At 40.1% G+C, this 15,500-nt stretch overlaps 1 protein-coding gene across 4 annotated transcripts in view; it reads right to left on the reverse strand.

The window, feature by feature from the left end:
• OXR1 (oxidation resistance 1) overlaps positions 1 to 15,500 on the reverse strand; it is a 320,312-nt gene that overhangs the window by 56,827 nt on the left and 247,985 nt on the right. For all 4 annotated transcript variants that reach the window (XM_075415688.1, XM_075415689.1, XM_075415691.1 and 1 more), the window contains 3 exons: positions 12,384 to 12,491; positions 11,091 to 11,210; positions 5,840 to 5,992 (listed from right to left, as the gene is read on the reverse strand). In XM_075415688.1, the coding sequence (XP_075271803.1) occupies positions 5,840 to 5,992; positions 11,091 to 11,210; positions 12,384 to 12,491 (381 nt within the window). The remainder of the gene's footprint in view (positions 1 to 5,839; positions 5,993 to 11,090; positions 11,211 to 12,383; positions 12,492 to 15,500) is intronic.

The raw sequence follows: 15,500 nt of genomic DNA on the forward strand, positions 1-15,500 counted from the left end.
TGGCCCCATTATCCCAGCACCGCAGCAGCCAGGTGGCAATGTGCTCGCCTGGGTGGCGGCTGAAATCTTTCCGCATGTCTCGCAGCTTGCCCAGGGACAGGGACCGGGTGATGATCTCTGTCTCTATCTCCCGTGATGACCCTGGCTCATGGTCATCCCTCCCGGAGTGATCTGCTCTCTTTGCGTCTTTCTTTAGTTTTACAGGGGCGACTGCTACTGGCACAGGTTGGTCATTGGGCTCAGCCGCACTGCCTGCAGCTGGAGCTGGGGCTGGAGCAGCTGCTGTGCCTGCCAGGGAAACCGAGGCAGACCCTGCAGCTGTGGCAGCGGCGGTGCCAGTCTGGGGGGCTGTGACTGCCTGCTGGGCTGGAGGGGCTGCAGGGCCGGCTGGGGGGGCAGCGCCAGTTGCAGCGCCTGCCGCTTCACTTCCCCCCCTTTCCCCTTTAAGGCACTGAACAGTGTTGAACGTGGCTCGGTAGGCATGGGCCAGACCCCAGCACATTGTGGCGATCTGTGTCTCTCTGGAGTTCCCAGGGTGGCAGCACACTTTTTTCAGATATTTTACCAGATTATCCGGATTCTGTATTTGTTCAGGGGTGAGTTTAAAACACACCAGTGGTGCCCACTGCTCTAGACATCTGCCCATGCTGTCCCACACACCCAGCCACTCACAGCTATCCAGCCCCGGGGCAGGTCTCTGCACGATGTTCTTAACGACTTGCTTAACCCTAAACAAAACCCAGAACCCGTTCAGCAGGCAGAACAAAAGGAGAGTGCTGCCCTGAGCATCCCACGGGTACTCGAAATTCTCAAAAGCAGTTAGGACCAGCCTGAGGAAGAGAGGGGGGGCGAAAGAGTGGGGGAAGGTATCCCCTTCGGTTTTCCCCACAGGCTGGGTTTGATTATTAACAAAATCTAAGACATAGGATCCGAGGTACGGAAATGACCGCAGTGCCGCATGCAAATACAAGACTAATTTCATGCACAGTGATGTTATCATATCATAAGTCGATATTGTACAGTACAGTAAAATCATAATCCTGATCCTTTTCCCCGTGACGATGAATAGCACCACAGGGAACAAGTACAGCAAGTACGGATTCAAAAACCACAACCATCTGATGAAAGACAGAAACATTTTTACCAGCGACTATTTAAGTAGCACAGAAAAAATGCCTACAACAAAATTTAACAAAATCTAAGAAAGCAGTTTTAACACCCGCTGCTCAGCCCTGCCGTTATCCCCGCCCCACGTTGGGCGCCAATTTAATGTTTTGGTTTCGGCTGCCGCCGGCAACAAAAGCGCCACGCGGCCGCCCCTCCCCCCGCCGGCGTGCGGAGGAGAATGGAAAGACAGAGGCAGAAACTGGTGGGTCGGGATAAGGGCAGTTTAACAGAACAGCAAACAGAGGGAAAACAGGAACAACAACGATACAAATAAGGAGAAAACACAACTACGAACCGTACAACAGCCGCTCTCCCGAAACCGGACCGGCGCTGCGCCCGCCCAAGCCGCGAGAGCCTTCCCGCCGCGCCGCTCCCCCCCCCACCGAAACCCAGCGTGAGGGCACATGGTATGGAATACCAGGCTCTGTTTGGCCAGGTGGGGTCAGCCCCCACCCCCCGGCTGTGCCCCTTCCTGGATTCCGGTGAAAATTAACCCTGTTCTGGCCAAACCCAGGACAGATGGGAACTGAAGCCACTCCAGCCTCTGAGAGCTAACACCACAGTTTTGCATAAGTGAACACAAAATGACATATCCTCTTTAAAGGAGTGTACCTGAAACTGCATTTCCTTGTAAGTTTGCCACTATAGGTCAGCATTCCTACAATATATATACTTCAGAACTATTGTCTCCGAGTAAGCCAGCAATGAATTCTTAAGCATTTTAGTACCCTGCACTCACTTTTGGTTCTGAACAGACTTTTCTGGTTACTCATATGTATTTATGCACTATGGCAGCAGATATCACAGTTGTTCTACAAAATACCTAGAAATGGGTAACAACACTGATGCCAGGGAAAAAACCTACAGCATACTGTTCTTCAGTGACTTATTTTCGATAACCTAACCTCCCCTGCTATCTTACAAGCACTGAAGAACACTGATAGCCTGAAGCCTGCACCCCATAAAATCTTGGTTCCTTGCTTTTGGATCAGGGAGAAAGTTCCAAAGCTCCCTCTCTGGCCTGGCTGAGCTGCTGAAAATATTTTCAGTGTGAATATATTCTTCAGAAAATAAAAGCTTCAGAAAGCTTACTTACACAGTAAAGCCCTTCCTATACCCTCACCTACTCATATCAACACATGGAGATCAGCTAAGCTTCTCTCCTTTGTGGTCATTCTCTGTCACACTGTGTCTTCAGCACAGATCCTTTTGATGGAAATCAAATATTTACTTACCACTTTAGAAACAGCTCTTTGACTCTATTTTAGACAAAGTCAATTTTCAAAATATTTTTTAAAAATATTCCTACCAATAATGTAGCAAGAGAGATCAGCAAATCGGAGCACAAGCATAAGCAAAAAGATCGGGCAATGGCATGCACACTGCAAACTCATACATGACTCCAGTACACTGCCAGCATTTGCTCTAGTCTCCTAGTTGTCCAGTCCTAAGGGGAAAACAAAATGTCTATAAGCAGCTCTACTGTTCATAGAGCACTGTGGGAAACAGTTTTTCAGGACATCCTCCACCAAATAACCAGCAACCTGTTTCTCTTGGGCCAGACTTCTAACCAGTTGTTGAGGAAAAAAGTATCAAAAACTCTGTCAATGAAACTGAAGTAAAAACTAGACTCTGCATATACCTACTAACTAGTTCAACATGATAATGTTACAGGAAGGTCTGGTTCTTGAACAAAATCCACCAAACTACCATTTGCAGAAGTGAAGTTTCCTGTGCACGAAACAGATTCTAAAGCCATGAAGTGAATTTCTGTTCAGGTGAAGTTCAGATTTAACAGGCTGAAGGAGAAAATCTGAGCCACTTTGTTACTGAAAAGCATGTGGACACACTAGGTTATTAAAAATAGATATTTTTAGTCTTAAGGCTGTTCCCAAAAAATATTAATCCAGATAAGCAAAAACATGCATCTTGAAAGCAGATTCACCTGCATGCAGATATTCAGATCTGAATTATTTTTAACTTCTTTCCACTGAAGTACCTTCAACCTCAGGAAGTGGGAGCCCTAAGTCCTATCTAATGTCCAGGACAGATTTTCGAACAACCATGATAAAGGGAGGATTAGAGCCAAACTTTGACACTGTGATCCCAGACATTAAGATTAGGCAGTTCAGTAAAACGCACTTTTAAGAAGGTTTGAGAGGACTTCCGACAAGCAGTTTTCAAACAGAATGGAATTATTTAGAGGTAATTTATGTTCCTGAACACCCAAGGTAGAACAAAAAACTGCGATTCTTGACTTACGAAGCCTTTATCATAAACATAACAATTTAGTTTTATTATTTGATTCTTGTAGAAGTTTTGAACCTCAGCAGTGTCCTCCTTATCACTTCACGAACTATGTATTCATGCCTTTTGTGCCCCTATTGCCAGGTTGTTTGGCTTGGGTTTTTTTTTAAGCCTTAGTATTGCTAATTTTCTTTTACCTACCACTTTTCAAAACAAAGTAAGTAAACTAGAAAACATAAGAAAGAAACCAAAGCATTTTAAAGCTTCTCTATTACTTTGTTTCAATCAAGCAGACAGACTGTTTAAGATGCCTTTTTCTGCTTCCAATAAACAGTGCAAAGAATGAAAAAACAGAGCAGCATACTTTCTGCAAAAGAAGCAAAACAGTGTGGCTGCAAGCAAGGGCATGCCTACATATGCAATAAACCGTGAGTTAAGGTGTGACTGCAGCACACTGGTTATGCTACACTGATTTATTCTGACCCGGATGTGGCATATCCGTACCATCCTGTTTCTAACTGTGCCCAACACCCTGCCTCTAACAGTGGTCAGAAACAGATAACAGAGCAAATATTATAACACAGCAAATGTTTCCAGGTTCCAGCCACTGCGTGCTTGTCCAGGAAGTCACAGGTGTGACTAAAACCAAACACATACAGAATAACCAATCTTGAAAAGCGAGAAACGAGACAGTCATACCTTAATGCAAGCTCTTTCACATATGTGAAATTAAACACATGGAAAAAGAGGCTTTCACTAGATTTTAGTTTACAAGCATCAGTCACAGCAATGACTAGGGCTTCACATCTGAAGCACTACAAAACAGTTAACAACGAGCTTCAAAATCACTTCCAGAATAGGAAGCAGAGGATGAGTCTTCTAAGCTTTCTCCAGAAAACCTTCGCAGATTTATCAGCCTGCATTATCAGGAAACGTATCAAGAAGGCGGCAAGATGACATGCCAGAGGATATTCCTACCACATGTGACACAAAGGCTAAATTACATGCTAAACTTGCGAAATCTGGCACTCAAATCTGAGCAAGCCATCACTCATTTCTCTCCCCACCCACCTCCCCAAGTAAAGGCTGATACTGCGGTGGGTTATGCAACTCTCTAGAAACAGCTCTCCTTGAAGCTCTTTGAAAATAGGCTGCAAGACGCAAGTCAAAGATAGATGCTGTGAATACTCCCCATAATATTCTGATGGGGAATTATGGCACTTAGATAACATGCTATAAATTTTAACCCCAGATTGTATTTTTCCTGTACAGTCAATTTCTAACAGAGGCTCACAGTTCTCAATTCCTCCACATCAGAGCACTTCAAACTGAGAAGTAATGACTTGTCTAGGATCATTCTAAAACAAGTCACCTAGGAACAGAATGCAAGGAGTGAAGCAATTAACTGCAAAGTAGAACAAAGTACCAAACAAAACTTTCCCAGTATTTGCCTTGCCAACTACTAAGATATAGCTTTTGCTAATATACAAATACTGTCAAAAGGCTTCAAGTTTAGACATACACAGATCTACTGTCCTTTCCATCAGGCAAAAAAAAGAAAAACAGCAGTTTTAGGAGATTCTCACTGATCTGTCTATCATTAGTGTAACTTATCTGCAAACCTATTGCCGAGCAACACAGAATCAGCAGTATTTGTACATACATACCCAAACTTCAGGTGAAGGAGAAAGTACTATAGTATTTGGAGTTTATTTGCATCCATTCAGCCTGAGGCATGATTTTTCAAGATTAAAGTGTCCTACAGTCTTTCTTCTGTGGGATGGGAGAGCAATACATTTTGGTTTTTTCCTAAAGCGTTGTGAGGCAGTCTTCTGACATGGTCTGAGTACCTAAATATCTGCACAAGACTTGAGCACCTATGAGCTGAACAAAGGTTAATTAAGTGCCACTAACTTGGAGGCATTTGTGTGAGGACACTACTGAGAGAACTGTAACTACTGCTTTAAATACAGGTGTTTGTTTACAGAATCAGAGGTTAATTCTTCTAGCACTGTTCTGCTTTAGAAAAATGGAAGTGAAGCTACCCAACTACACATTTCCTTGCAGTTTAAGGCATGTTATTCTCCACTGTAAGTAAAGAGAATTACTTATGTGAGATAATAATGTAAAGCACAAACAGACCTCAGGTGCTCAGCACAGGAAAATCACTTAAGAGTATGGCTAACAGGGAAGTTTGTCACAGGTTAGTCACATATTAACTGCTTGCATCATGTCTAAGAAACTAGTGGTCAGGGAATTTAAAGGCAAGAGTGAGTATAGAAATGAACGTATTTATATACACATATAAGTATATAAGCTGATCCATCTACGTATCAGTAACTAAATACTACTATATGTTTACGGTTTAAATGTACCTTATTTTTACACCCCATATAGTAACAGTAAAACATGACTGTTTAAGTACCTTGCCATTAGTGATGTACTTGCAATTAATTTTTAGAAATTTCTCTGTAAATGCTTCCTCCTCTTCAGAGGTGGATGATACCACTCTTGCAGGACGAACACATGCATGTGCTGGTGAAGCAGATGACTCTTTCCGTTGGACTCCATCTGGATCCTAAAAGGGAACATAAAAAATCCACAAACTTAGCAACCTGCCTTTTTCCATATGAACTTTACAAGATTTTTTGTTCTGTATTTTTTTTTCTTTTTCTTTGATATTAAAGTAAGTGTGAAAATAGGGTTCCAATCGACTGTAGTTTAAAGGACTGCTTTGATATGACAGTAACTAATGAAGCACAGCTTAACCAGTCCACGATAAATGCAAGTGGCCAAAGATATTTGGAATCAACCTGGGAATAAACAACAAAATAATTATTAGAGCTCATATAAGAAAACTATCCAATATACTGTCACATGAAAATCTGAGCAGAAGTTAGCAGAACGGATTCTTTTCCAACTTCAACAAAAGTCCTTTTAAACGTCTTCTGTTTTCCTTCCATAATATTAGACATTACTTTATGTTGGAAGGACCTGAAGGTCAGCAAGTCCAACCCTGTGTTCAAAGCAGGTCCAAGCCTATATTTGATCAGATTGCCCACAGCCTATCCAATTGAGTTTAAGTCTTCAAGGCTGGAGAATCCACAGCGTCTCCATGAAACCTGCTCTAGCGTTTAACCACCCTTACTGTGAAAAATATTTTCCTTCTAGTTAACCAGAACCTCTTGTGTGGCAACTTGCAGCTGTTGCTGCCCATCGTTTTACTATGAACCTCTGAAGATCCAGATCCTTATTCTGCTCCCTTTAATTTGGCTACTAGGTGGTACAATACAGAAATCAATTTGTCCATTAGTAATTCTTTCTCCGGATTAAAAAACCTCCACGCTCTGAGCTAATCCTTATGCCTCCTATGTTTCCATTTCTTGGTCATCTTAACAGCCCTATACCGGATTATCTCCAGCATCCAATCTTTGTCTTGTACTGGAGGTGCCAGAAGTGGACACAACACTGCAAACACAACTTCACAAGGCCCCCAGGCAGGGGAATAATCACTTTTCTTACTCTGCTGGTATTCCTCTTTCATCTGCCACCTGGCATGTGATTAGCCTTCACCATCACAAGTGGACATTGTTCAACATGTCCACCAGGACATCAGCCTCAACCCCTCCCTGCCCCTTAGTCTTTTTCTGCAAAGCTGCAATATAGCCAGCCAACCCTCAGCCTGTACTGCCAACATGGGGCTCTTTCTGTCCCAGGCAGCTGTTGCTGAACTTCATGAGGCTTCCGTATCTTCATCTCTCCAGACTCTTGATGTCCTACTGATGACCAGCCCTTGCCTTTCCCTCCAGTGCATTGACCACTTTCCCTAATTTTTGCTGCCCGCCCGCCCCCCTCCCCTCAAGCTTGCTGATGGTGCGTTCTGTCCTCTGTCCCACCATTCAAGTCAGTGATGGGCAGATTATAAACAGTAATAGTACCAGTAGGGACCCTCAAGGATTTGTAACTGTCCACCACCACCAAAAAACAAACAACAAAAATTATGCAACTGTGCACAAACGCTGAATTCACTTTGAGCCCAAAGATCCTACCAATTTTTCCAGCTCATCTTGAAGTTATTTCACATTTCCCCAGTATTGTAACAAGGCTGTTTTGGACTGTGTCAAGGGCCTAGCTCCAGTCAAGGTAAGTAACATGCACTGCCCTTCCCTCATCTGCTGAGCCAGTCATCTCATCACAGAAAATATTCACTCTGGTCAGCATGATATACCCTTGGAAAAAATCACTCTGGCTGTTCCCAATCATCTTTGTTTTTCACATGCCTGGATACAGCTTCCAGAGGATTTCCTTCAGGACCTTCCTGGGCAGATAATAGAAAGTGTTATCTATCTTGCTGTCTAACAGCACAAAGTAGTGAACGTGGAACCCTACAAGGGACAGGACCAACAGCCAAAAAATTGTTTTCAAGTAAAAGATACAAGTATAGTAGACAGACTGCACCAAAGCCTATTTTATAGTCATAGCATCCCTGTTTTGGAGCTTAATCAACATTTAAAGACTTCATTTCACACATAACTGCTATTTTTAGTTACTAATAAAATACTACTATTTATTAAAATTGAACAACTATATTCCCTTTGGTTTTCTGCTTTTCTGTTCAGTTCTATTCACCAGTACATATCGCAGCTAAATGCCTTTAATCCTACCCAGGAACACTATGCACAATTGTTTTCAGTTCATCATCTCTCTGGCACTGCTTTAGCCTGTGTCTGCATCTTTCAATTTCAGTTACAAAGCAAACAAAAAAACAAAACAACTTTTAGAACACACTGAACTGAATTTTGATGAAAAAGCTAATGAAGGCACAATTAAAAAGCAAACTTCCTGGAGATGAGTTCTCCTTCTATATATGCCTTTTTCCTAAAACTTATGTAGTCACCTTCGTGACTGCACACAACTTAGCAAGTTGCTGCAAGAGTCCCCAGCTGATATCCCAGTACACTGTGAATAAACCACCTATTTCTCATTCATCTTGCCACACAAAAGAAGCAGCAATAGTCCTGGTGGCAGACTTCCAAATCTAATGAGAATATCCTTGTCACTACATATTATTTTGAAGTGGATTTTAAGTTTTATAGGTAGCAAAGCTTATAGCATCTTCTCAAATATGTGTATCTGACTGCTGAATGAAAAAAACCTTCACAAAACCCAGCAGCACAAGAAAGGTTTAAAAATTTAAGCTGAGTTCTTACACAAACACTGACACTAACAAGCTTACTGAAACACATACTGAAATATTAGCTTAAGTGTAGCAATGTAAAAAACTTCGCAGCGTTATGCAGGTCTTCTATTAGTTAGCCATGTGCTGGTTTCTATGTAGCCACATAGTTGTGTTCAGCTACTCCAACATTTGATAAAACAGAAACAGAACAATAAAGCACGCCACAGTTAATATTTTGCCTCAACAGACGTTCAAATGTTGGCTAGTTACCTTATTCGATTTCTAGCAAGAACTCATCCATTTCAGTGATCATAGCACAGAGAGAAGACCCCTCTACGTTATACAGGAAGAGTAGCATACCCTCTTTCACTTGAAATGTGCTTAAATTTAAACTGCAAATCTGGAGTTAAAATTGGAGGAGAGTCAAAGACAGACATTAATATAGAGCATTAGATAACGTATACTAGTATTTCTTTGGTTCATAAGGACTGCAATCAGCAAAGAGAGAAAAGAGAAACGTGGAAAACAGGTGCTATGATGAAGAACAAAATCCTTCAGCCTTAACTGCTCAAACAGAAGTTGAGTGCTTTTTGTGTTGCTGGAGAGACTGTTCCAAAATCAAAACAAAACCACACAGGCACACGCAGACACACACAGAATCCACACTGACAACTGCAAGTGAATTCTGTTCTTTGCTTTCTTTTGACAAACTGTATCTAGTAACATCACTTCCCTCCTTACCTGTACTTCAGAAGACCTCAGAAACAGACACTTCCATAAACACACTTTATTATATGTTGTCATATTGCTGATTTGTTTGACTTTCCCTGAAGCATTTAAGGACTTACAGCAATCTACGACATGGAATGACATGCACTAATTAGTTCTGCAACAATACGGTAAGTGGCAGTTAAATGAAATTTAACACTCAAATTGTTGCCAGTGTCAAACTGCCTACACTAAATAACCTTTTGCATAAGGGGTTTCTAATTTTTAAAGTATTTTAATCTACCACGATTCTTCCACACTTTCTAGCTTGTATCTCTGCTATGTACATATAGTCAATAAAAATAATATAAAAATTACAGGTGTGGTTACACTATTAAGCCTCTTTATTTACTACATGCAAACAAGCATATACATGATAATCCACAAAAGCAAGAATAAGGTATTTTTCTAAAGTGGGGTCTAATGCACTGAGGGAAAAGCTCTGGTTTCTAGTAGTAAAACTTAACAATTTTCCCTTGAGCAACTTCTCACAACATATGCTGTATGGGTAGGTCTATGCTAGTAATTACAATCATTCTGAAACAGATATAGAAGACTGTATTCTTGTAGACTAGTCTATTTACTGTGCTACAAGTCATTCAGTTTGCCATAAAACAGAAATGATTCGGTATAAATGACAGCAGACATCTCATGAGAACCGGCTGTGTCAGAGTAAAAGTATAACAGCAAAACCAAATAGTAATTTTCAGTAGAAGGGTCATCATAGCCTTTGTAGTATAGCTTGGAAACCTATTCTGCAAAAAAAACCAATACCCTTTATTTAAGCTTCTCTGGACCAAGTCATGCAAGCAAATAAATAAATGCTTAAAGTCTCAAACCCTCCTAAACTTTGAGCACACAGAATCCTGGAGCAGACATTTGACAGCTTGACTGAGGACTATGAAGAATTGCTATCAAGAAAATTCGTAATTTGAGAGAAAAGATAATAACTGGCAAGAGAATAGCAGTGACATATTAAGAAATATCTGAATCAGGTCATAATTGCATAAATTGCAGAGAAGCTCAGGCTCCAATACTGCATCTTCCTGGTTGAAGTTCTCCCCATGGAATTCTGTTGACAGTAAACCAGTGTTCCTGGAAAGACATGATTTTACAAAGCTAGCTCCTGGCAAAACCTACATTCAAGCTGAATCACAGAGTAGCTTTGATGGCTAAGCAATTTTAGTATTTGAAAGTCTACACAGGTGGAACTACTGAGCAGAAGTTAGCTATAATCAAATCTAATAGCCCTTCACTAAAACAGACTTCCCCTCCCCCTTTACTTTGTTTTGCTAAATGAAACTGGAGAAACCCCTCCCACAACTCTACAGGGAGTGGGAGGGAGCCCTTACCTTTTAGGTACTTGAATATTCTCACCAATGTATCACTGCTACAAAAACTATCAATAAGATTAGAGACAAATATTTAACTTGTTCTGACAGCTAACAAATACAGAAACGCAACAGAAACTACTATTTAAGACATCAGCGTGCAAGGATAGTACTTTGCTACAAATAACTTGCCTTCAAATTAGTTTTCACATAGAAAACTGTCACTTACAGAGATTAAAAGCTTGTATTTACTTAAAGGTACTATTTTATGGTTCAACTCTAAGTGTTCTAAAGGACTTTCTCCTCAAAATCAACAGACAGATCAAGAAGAAAGCATAGCATCTGTAACATTTATCTTGCAAGGGAAATTTAATTTCAAGGATAACAGGTATACCTACATTTACTGTAGCCTTGTCAAGCTCTGCTTCGGAAGATGTAGGCGATAGGGGACTTATGGGACTTAAAGAGGGGGAGCTGTCCACACTAGAAATGTAGTCTGGGTCAGGAACATACAAAATCTACAAAGAAGACATAACGTAGTTAGAAATTACGCTTTCATGTCTACTTTAGATTTCCCATTAGTTCAGGTATATTTGCTATACTTCCTCAAAATAAGCTATACAAAATCATTCCTGCTCCTCCTAATTTTAACAGAAATTATGAGTTGAGGGAATAAACAATACCCCACAAAGTATTTCTTAATTTTAGCTTTTAAATTTAAATGCCTTCTTGAGGTAAGATTGATCTTTAGTCATAATAATTGAGGAAAAAATTCAGATAGAAAGCATTAGAAGCATACAGCATGCCAGAAACTCCCAATACAGTGTCCAAGGAAGACCTGCCCAATTAGCTCTCTTGCTATTACTCTACTATTAGAGCAACCGAAAAACAGGCTGGGGAACAAGTTCATAGACATAGCTCTTAGCACCCAATGTAAAAAAAAAAAAGAAAAAAAAAACCCACCACAAACAGGAAAGAGTCTATGGAAGTTATTCACCCCTTAAATACACTATTTAGGCCACTGTAGGTACTCAAGCTAAGTGAAGCTTTGCAGCAATCGGAAAAACACAGGATTTTTTTTTCAGACAGAGGGCTAATACCATAGCTGACCTACCACTTGTTTCCAATCCTGGTTTTCAAAAAGGAGTGAAAAGAGAAAGCAAAAAAGGGGTGTGGGGGTGGGCAGAAGATGTAAGCAATAGTGACCTAAAAGGACTGAAAAATAAATCCAAATCCTACACTGCTGACAACAACAGCAAGTTTTCAGAGTGGAATGGAAACATTATTCATCTTATTAAAACAGAATTGCAGGCAGTAATACGCAGTCAGGAATGCTGTTTGTAAGCCGTACCCTGACTTTGTCTTGTGAGCTAGAGTTAGTAAACAGCCTGCTGTATTTGCAAAGTAACAATTTAGCTTGTACTGACGTGTTATTATACCATTAAGTGTATTTAGTCTTAAAAGTCCCCTGATCTTATTTAAGAAACAGGCAGCGTCATTACATGCTCCCTTTCTAGGCAGTTATTTAATATGCACAAGGAATTCACAAACTAGAAAGAAATGAGAAAGTCTTTTATAAAGCCAATAGGAAAACCCGTAAGAGAAGAACTTTAATGCCTTCTCTGGTCGAGATGTGAAATACAGGCAAAAAGGTCTTTGCTGGATAAGTAACAGATCTAGTATAATAGTACCTGTCCGGGAACGACTGCTCTGGAGAAAAGCTTATTTAATTGAACCAGTTCATTGGGTGTTGTATCAAATTTCAAAGCAATACTGTTTAAAGTATCTCTTGATTCCACCTGTATCAATTGAGGAAAAAAAAAAAAAAGAAAAAGAAACCTGTAAGCAGTTAGTTCAAACAGTGGCTTACAAATTTTATTATGTGTAGATTTACTGAGATATTTATGAACTTTAAGTCTTCATACCTTACGATTGCCCCCCCGCCCCCCCCCCCCATAGCTACCCCCTAAATATGAGTGCACTGCAACGCCATGTAAGGACACCCGCCTTCCCACTATGTCTCCAGGTGCCAGAAGCATCAGCCACACACACCAGGCTGTTGGCTCAGCTATTGCACCAGAACTTCTGGTGTATAAATTCCCTGCTGGGTACCACTGAACCAATACACAATCGACTGGTTTCACAGAACTCTTCATTCTCCCTCTTCAACTCCTCTTCTCCGCCCCTCACTTACAGAAAAGCTGAAGCAATCTCTATAAACACAAACACACTCTCCCCCTATCGAAATAAGCTTCTGTTAACACAACTTTCAAGTAAAATCCATTGCTGAGGTAAAAAGCAAAAATACTGTGGCAAAACAGGTCAACCAGTACGACAGCAGGTGGAGCATATGCATTTTCAGTATCTGATTCCCAAGTAACGAAAGAATTTTTTCAAGCTTTTATTTTCATCTTCATCTCCCAAAGGGTATTCATTATGAACCAACAGAAAAAAGGAAAGGGGCAAAAAAAATTCTTCACAGATAATATTTCAGAATTAAGAATTCATAGCAAACATTTAAGAATGGTGAAGACAATATGACAAGGGAGCATACAACCAAAAGAAGTTTATTGTGTAATGGTACAGGGCTTCATGAACACTGTACCAGGAAAAGTAAATTTTATCAGTTAAGAGAAGATGAAGCAATATAGGAAGCAATTGATAGGACGAGAGAAAATGGCCTCAAGTTGCATCAGGGGAAGTTTAGATTGGAGATCAGGAAAAATTTCTTTACTGAAAGAGTGGAACAGGCTGCCCATGGGAGTGGTTGAGTCACCATCCCTAGAGATATTCAAAATGTGTAGGTATTGCACTTTGGGACACGGTTTAGCAGGCATGGTGGTGTTGGGTTGACGGTTGGACTTGATGATCTTAGAGGTCTTTTCCAACCTTAATAATTCTATGATTCTGTAATATAAGCAAAGCTACACTAGTGTTGCTAAATATGGAGTATAGCTAGGAAAAACTCCACTGACTCCTGTTTTAAATGTCTTCTCATTCGTCCCTCTTTACTGTTACATCTGCAGAAATTATACACCTAGTAAATATTTAGTCTAATTATTCACAGGTTTAATTATCCTTCTATTTTCAGGCTATTCACTTAACTAATTTTTCTTGACAATTACAGAAAAGAACACTTTCTCTTTTAAATTCCCTTTTCTTAATTTTCAAGGGAGAAGCAGCAAGGGGAGGGGAGTGAAAGACAAAACCACCTTTTTCTTCATGTCGTATGTTCTACACATAACTGTTTTGAGAAAGCCAGTGGATATCATTAACTGACTCTGCATACCCACTGAGTATCTTCTGCGCTTCGCTCACCTCCTTAACAGAAATGTAGGAGCATCATGTTTTGCATCCTTGTCAACTGTTGCTAGACTTAAAGGTGGAGATCCTTTACTTCTGCTTGAACGATTGAACCAGGGCAGAAAAAAATTGAGGGTAGGGAAGCAAAAGTCTCAGGGCATACATATTTTAATAGCTTTTGGTACTGCTGCTACTACTGAGAGTAGACCTTGACCTTACGTGTCACACGGAAAACGCAGCATTGGGAATCAAAAGGCTAAAACTCTCAATTTTCGTAACCATATTGCAGTGGAGGTAGGCAATAAAACATACACTGGGCTAAGCAGCTTCCAGCCATACTCTATTGTGGACTGTTCCAGCTGAGTTAGTATACTCCATATAGCCGATAAGCATTATATGTTTTGCTGTCAGAAGAGTGTAAGGAGGCAAATTCATTCTTCAGTGAAGCAGCAAACATTTTGTTGATGTTGGGCGATTATTAAATATTTAGTATTTTAACACATTTTATTTGCATTGCTAAAATAGCTGGCAAACAGATTCCTATTGGCTGCAAAGCAAAAGTAATGTATAAAACGTGAAATAATTGCTCTTCAAAAGGCATTTCCACTTACATGTTCCAAAACTTAACACTGAACAGAATACCAGATCCAAAAGAATTTAGGAGAAGAAATGCTTTCTCTTCACTAACTTTTTTCAAAGTTATGTCATGTCAGGGAACTCATGTTGACAGTACAGGAATAAAAAAACTATAATTGACAGATACAAAGAAGTATCCTTTAAATAGAGAAGTGGGTTGTCCTGCAAGAAAAAGTGCTGCAACAGATAAAAACAGATGGCAGTTTGGGATACTAACATAACTAAGGTTCACAAGTAAGAGTTAAAGAATTTATTTCCATACAGAATTCATTATCATTTTGTAAAGGTGCATATGTCAGCCTAGATTCACTAAAGGAAAATAGACAGGTACAACCAAAGAAACAGCAATTAGCTTTAAGACATTTTTCTAGTTCTGTTATACCAATTCTTTATATAAGTAGCCATTAAACTAAACAAAGCAAACACCTCTCTCTACAGGTATTTCAGGTATTAAAGGCTGTATTGCAGTACACACTTCACAATTCAGAACTGTGGGATCGCACAGATAAGCAAAAAATTAGAATATTCTCATCTGCCATTTTTAATTGGTACTAAAGCACAAATCAAAACAGGACCCTACCCTAACCTGACTAGATATGTAATTCTTGTTCCACAAACAATAACAAAACTGACAACCAAATCAAAGAACAGTAGCATTTCCATCAGCAGCTCCACATAATGCAGAAGGTTTGCTAAAACCAACTGTGACGCGAGAGTCAAAGGCTTTGCCTAATTCAGAAGTTTGCTTTCACATAAGCGTTGGAGGACAATGGTTAGTGACTCGGTAGATATTGCTTAGGTATCACTTCACTACTGAAATATTTGAGATTTTATACTAACTTATGATATAAAATAAAAGCTCTCAATTA

Source organism: Opisthocomus hoazin, chromosome 3, assembly GCF_030867145.1.
Source record: "Opisthocomus hoazin isolate bOpiHoa1 chromosome 3, bOpiHoa1.hap1, whole genome shotgun sequence".
NCBI lineage: Eukaryota > Metazoa > Chordata > Aves > Opisthocomiformes > Opisthocomidae > Opisthocomus > Opisthocomus hoazin.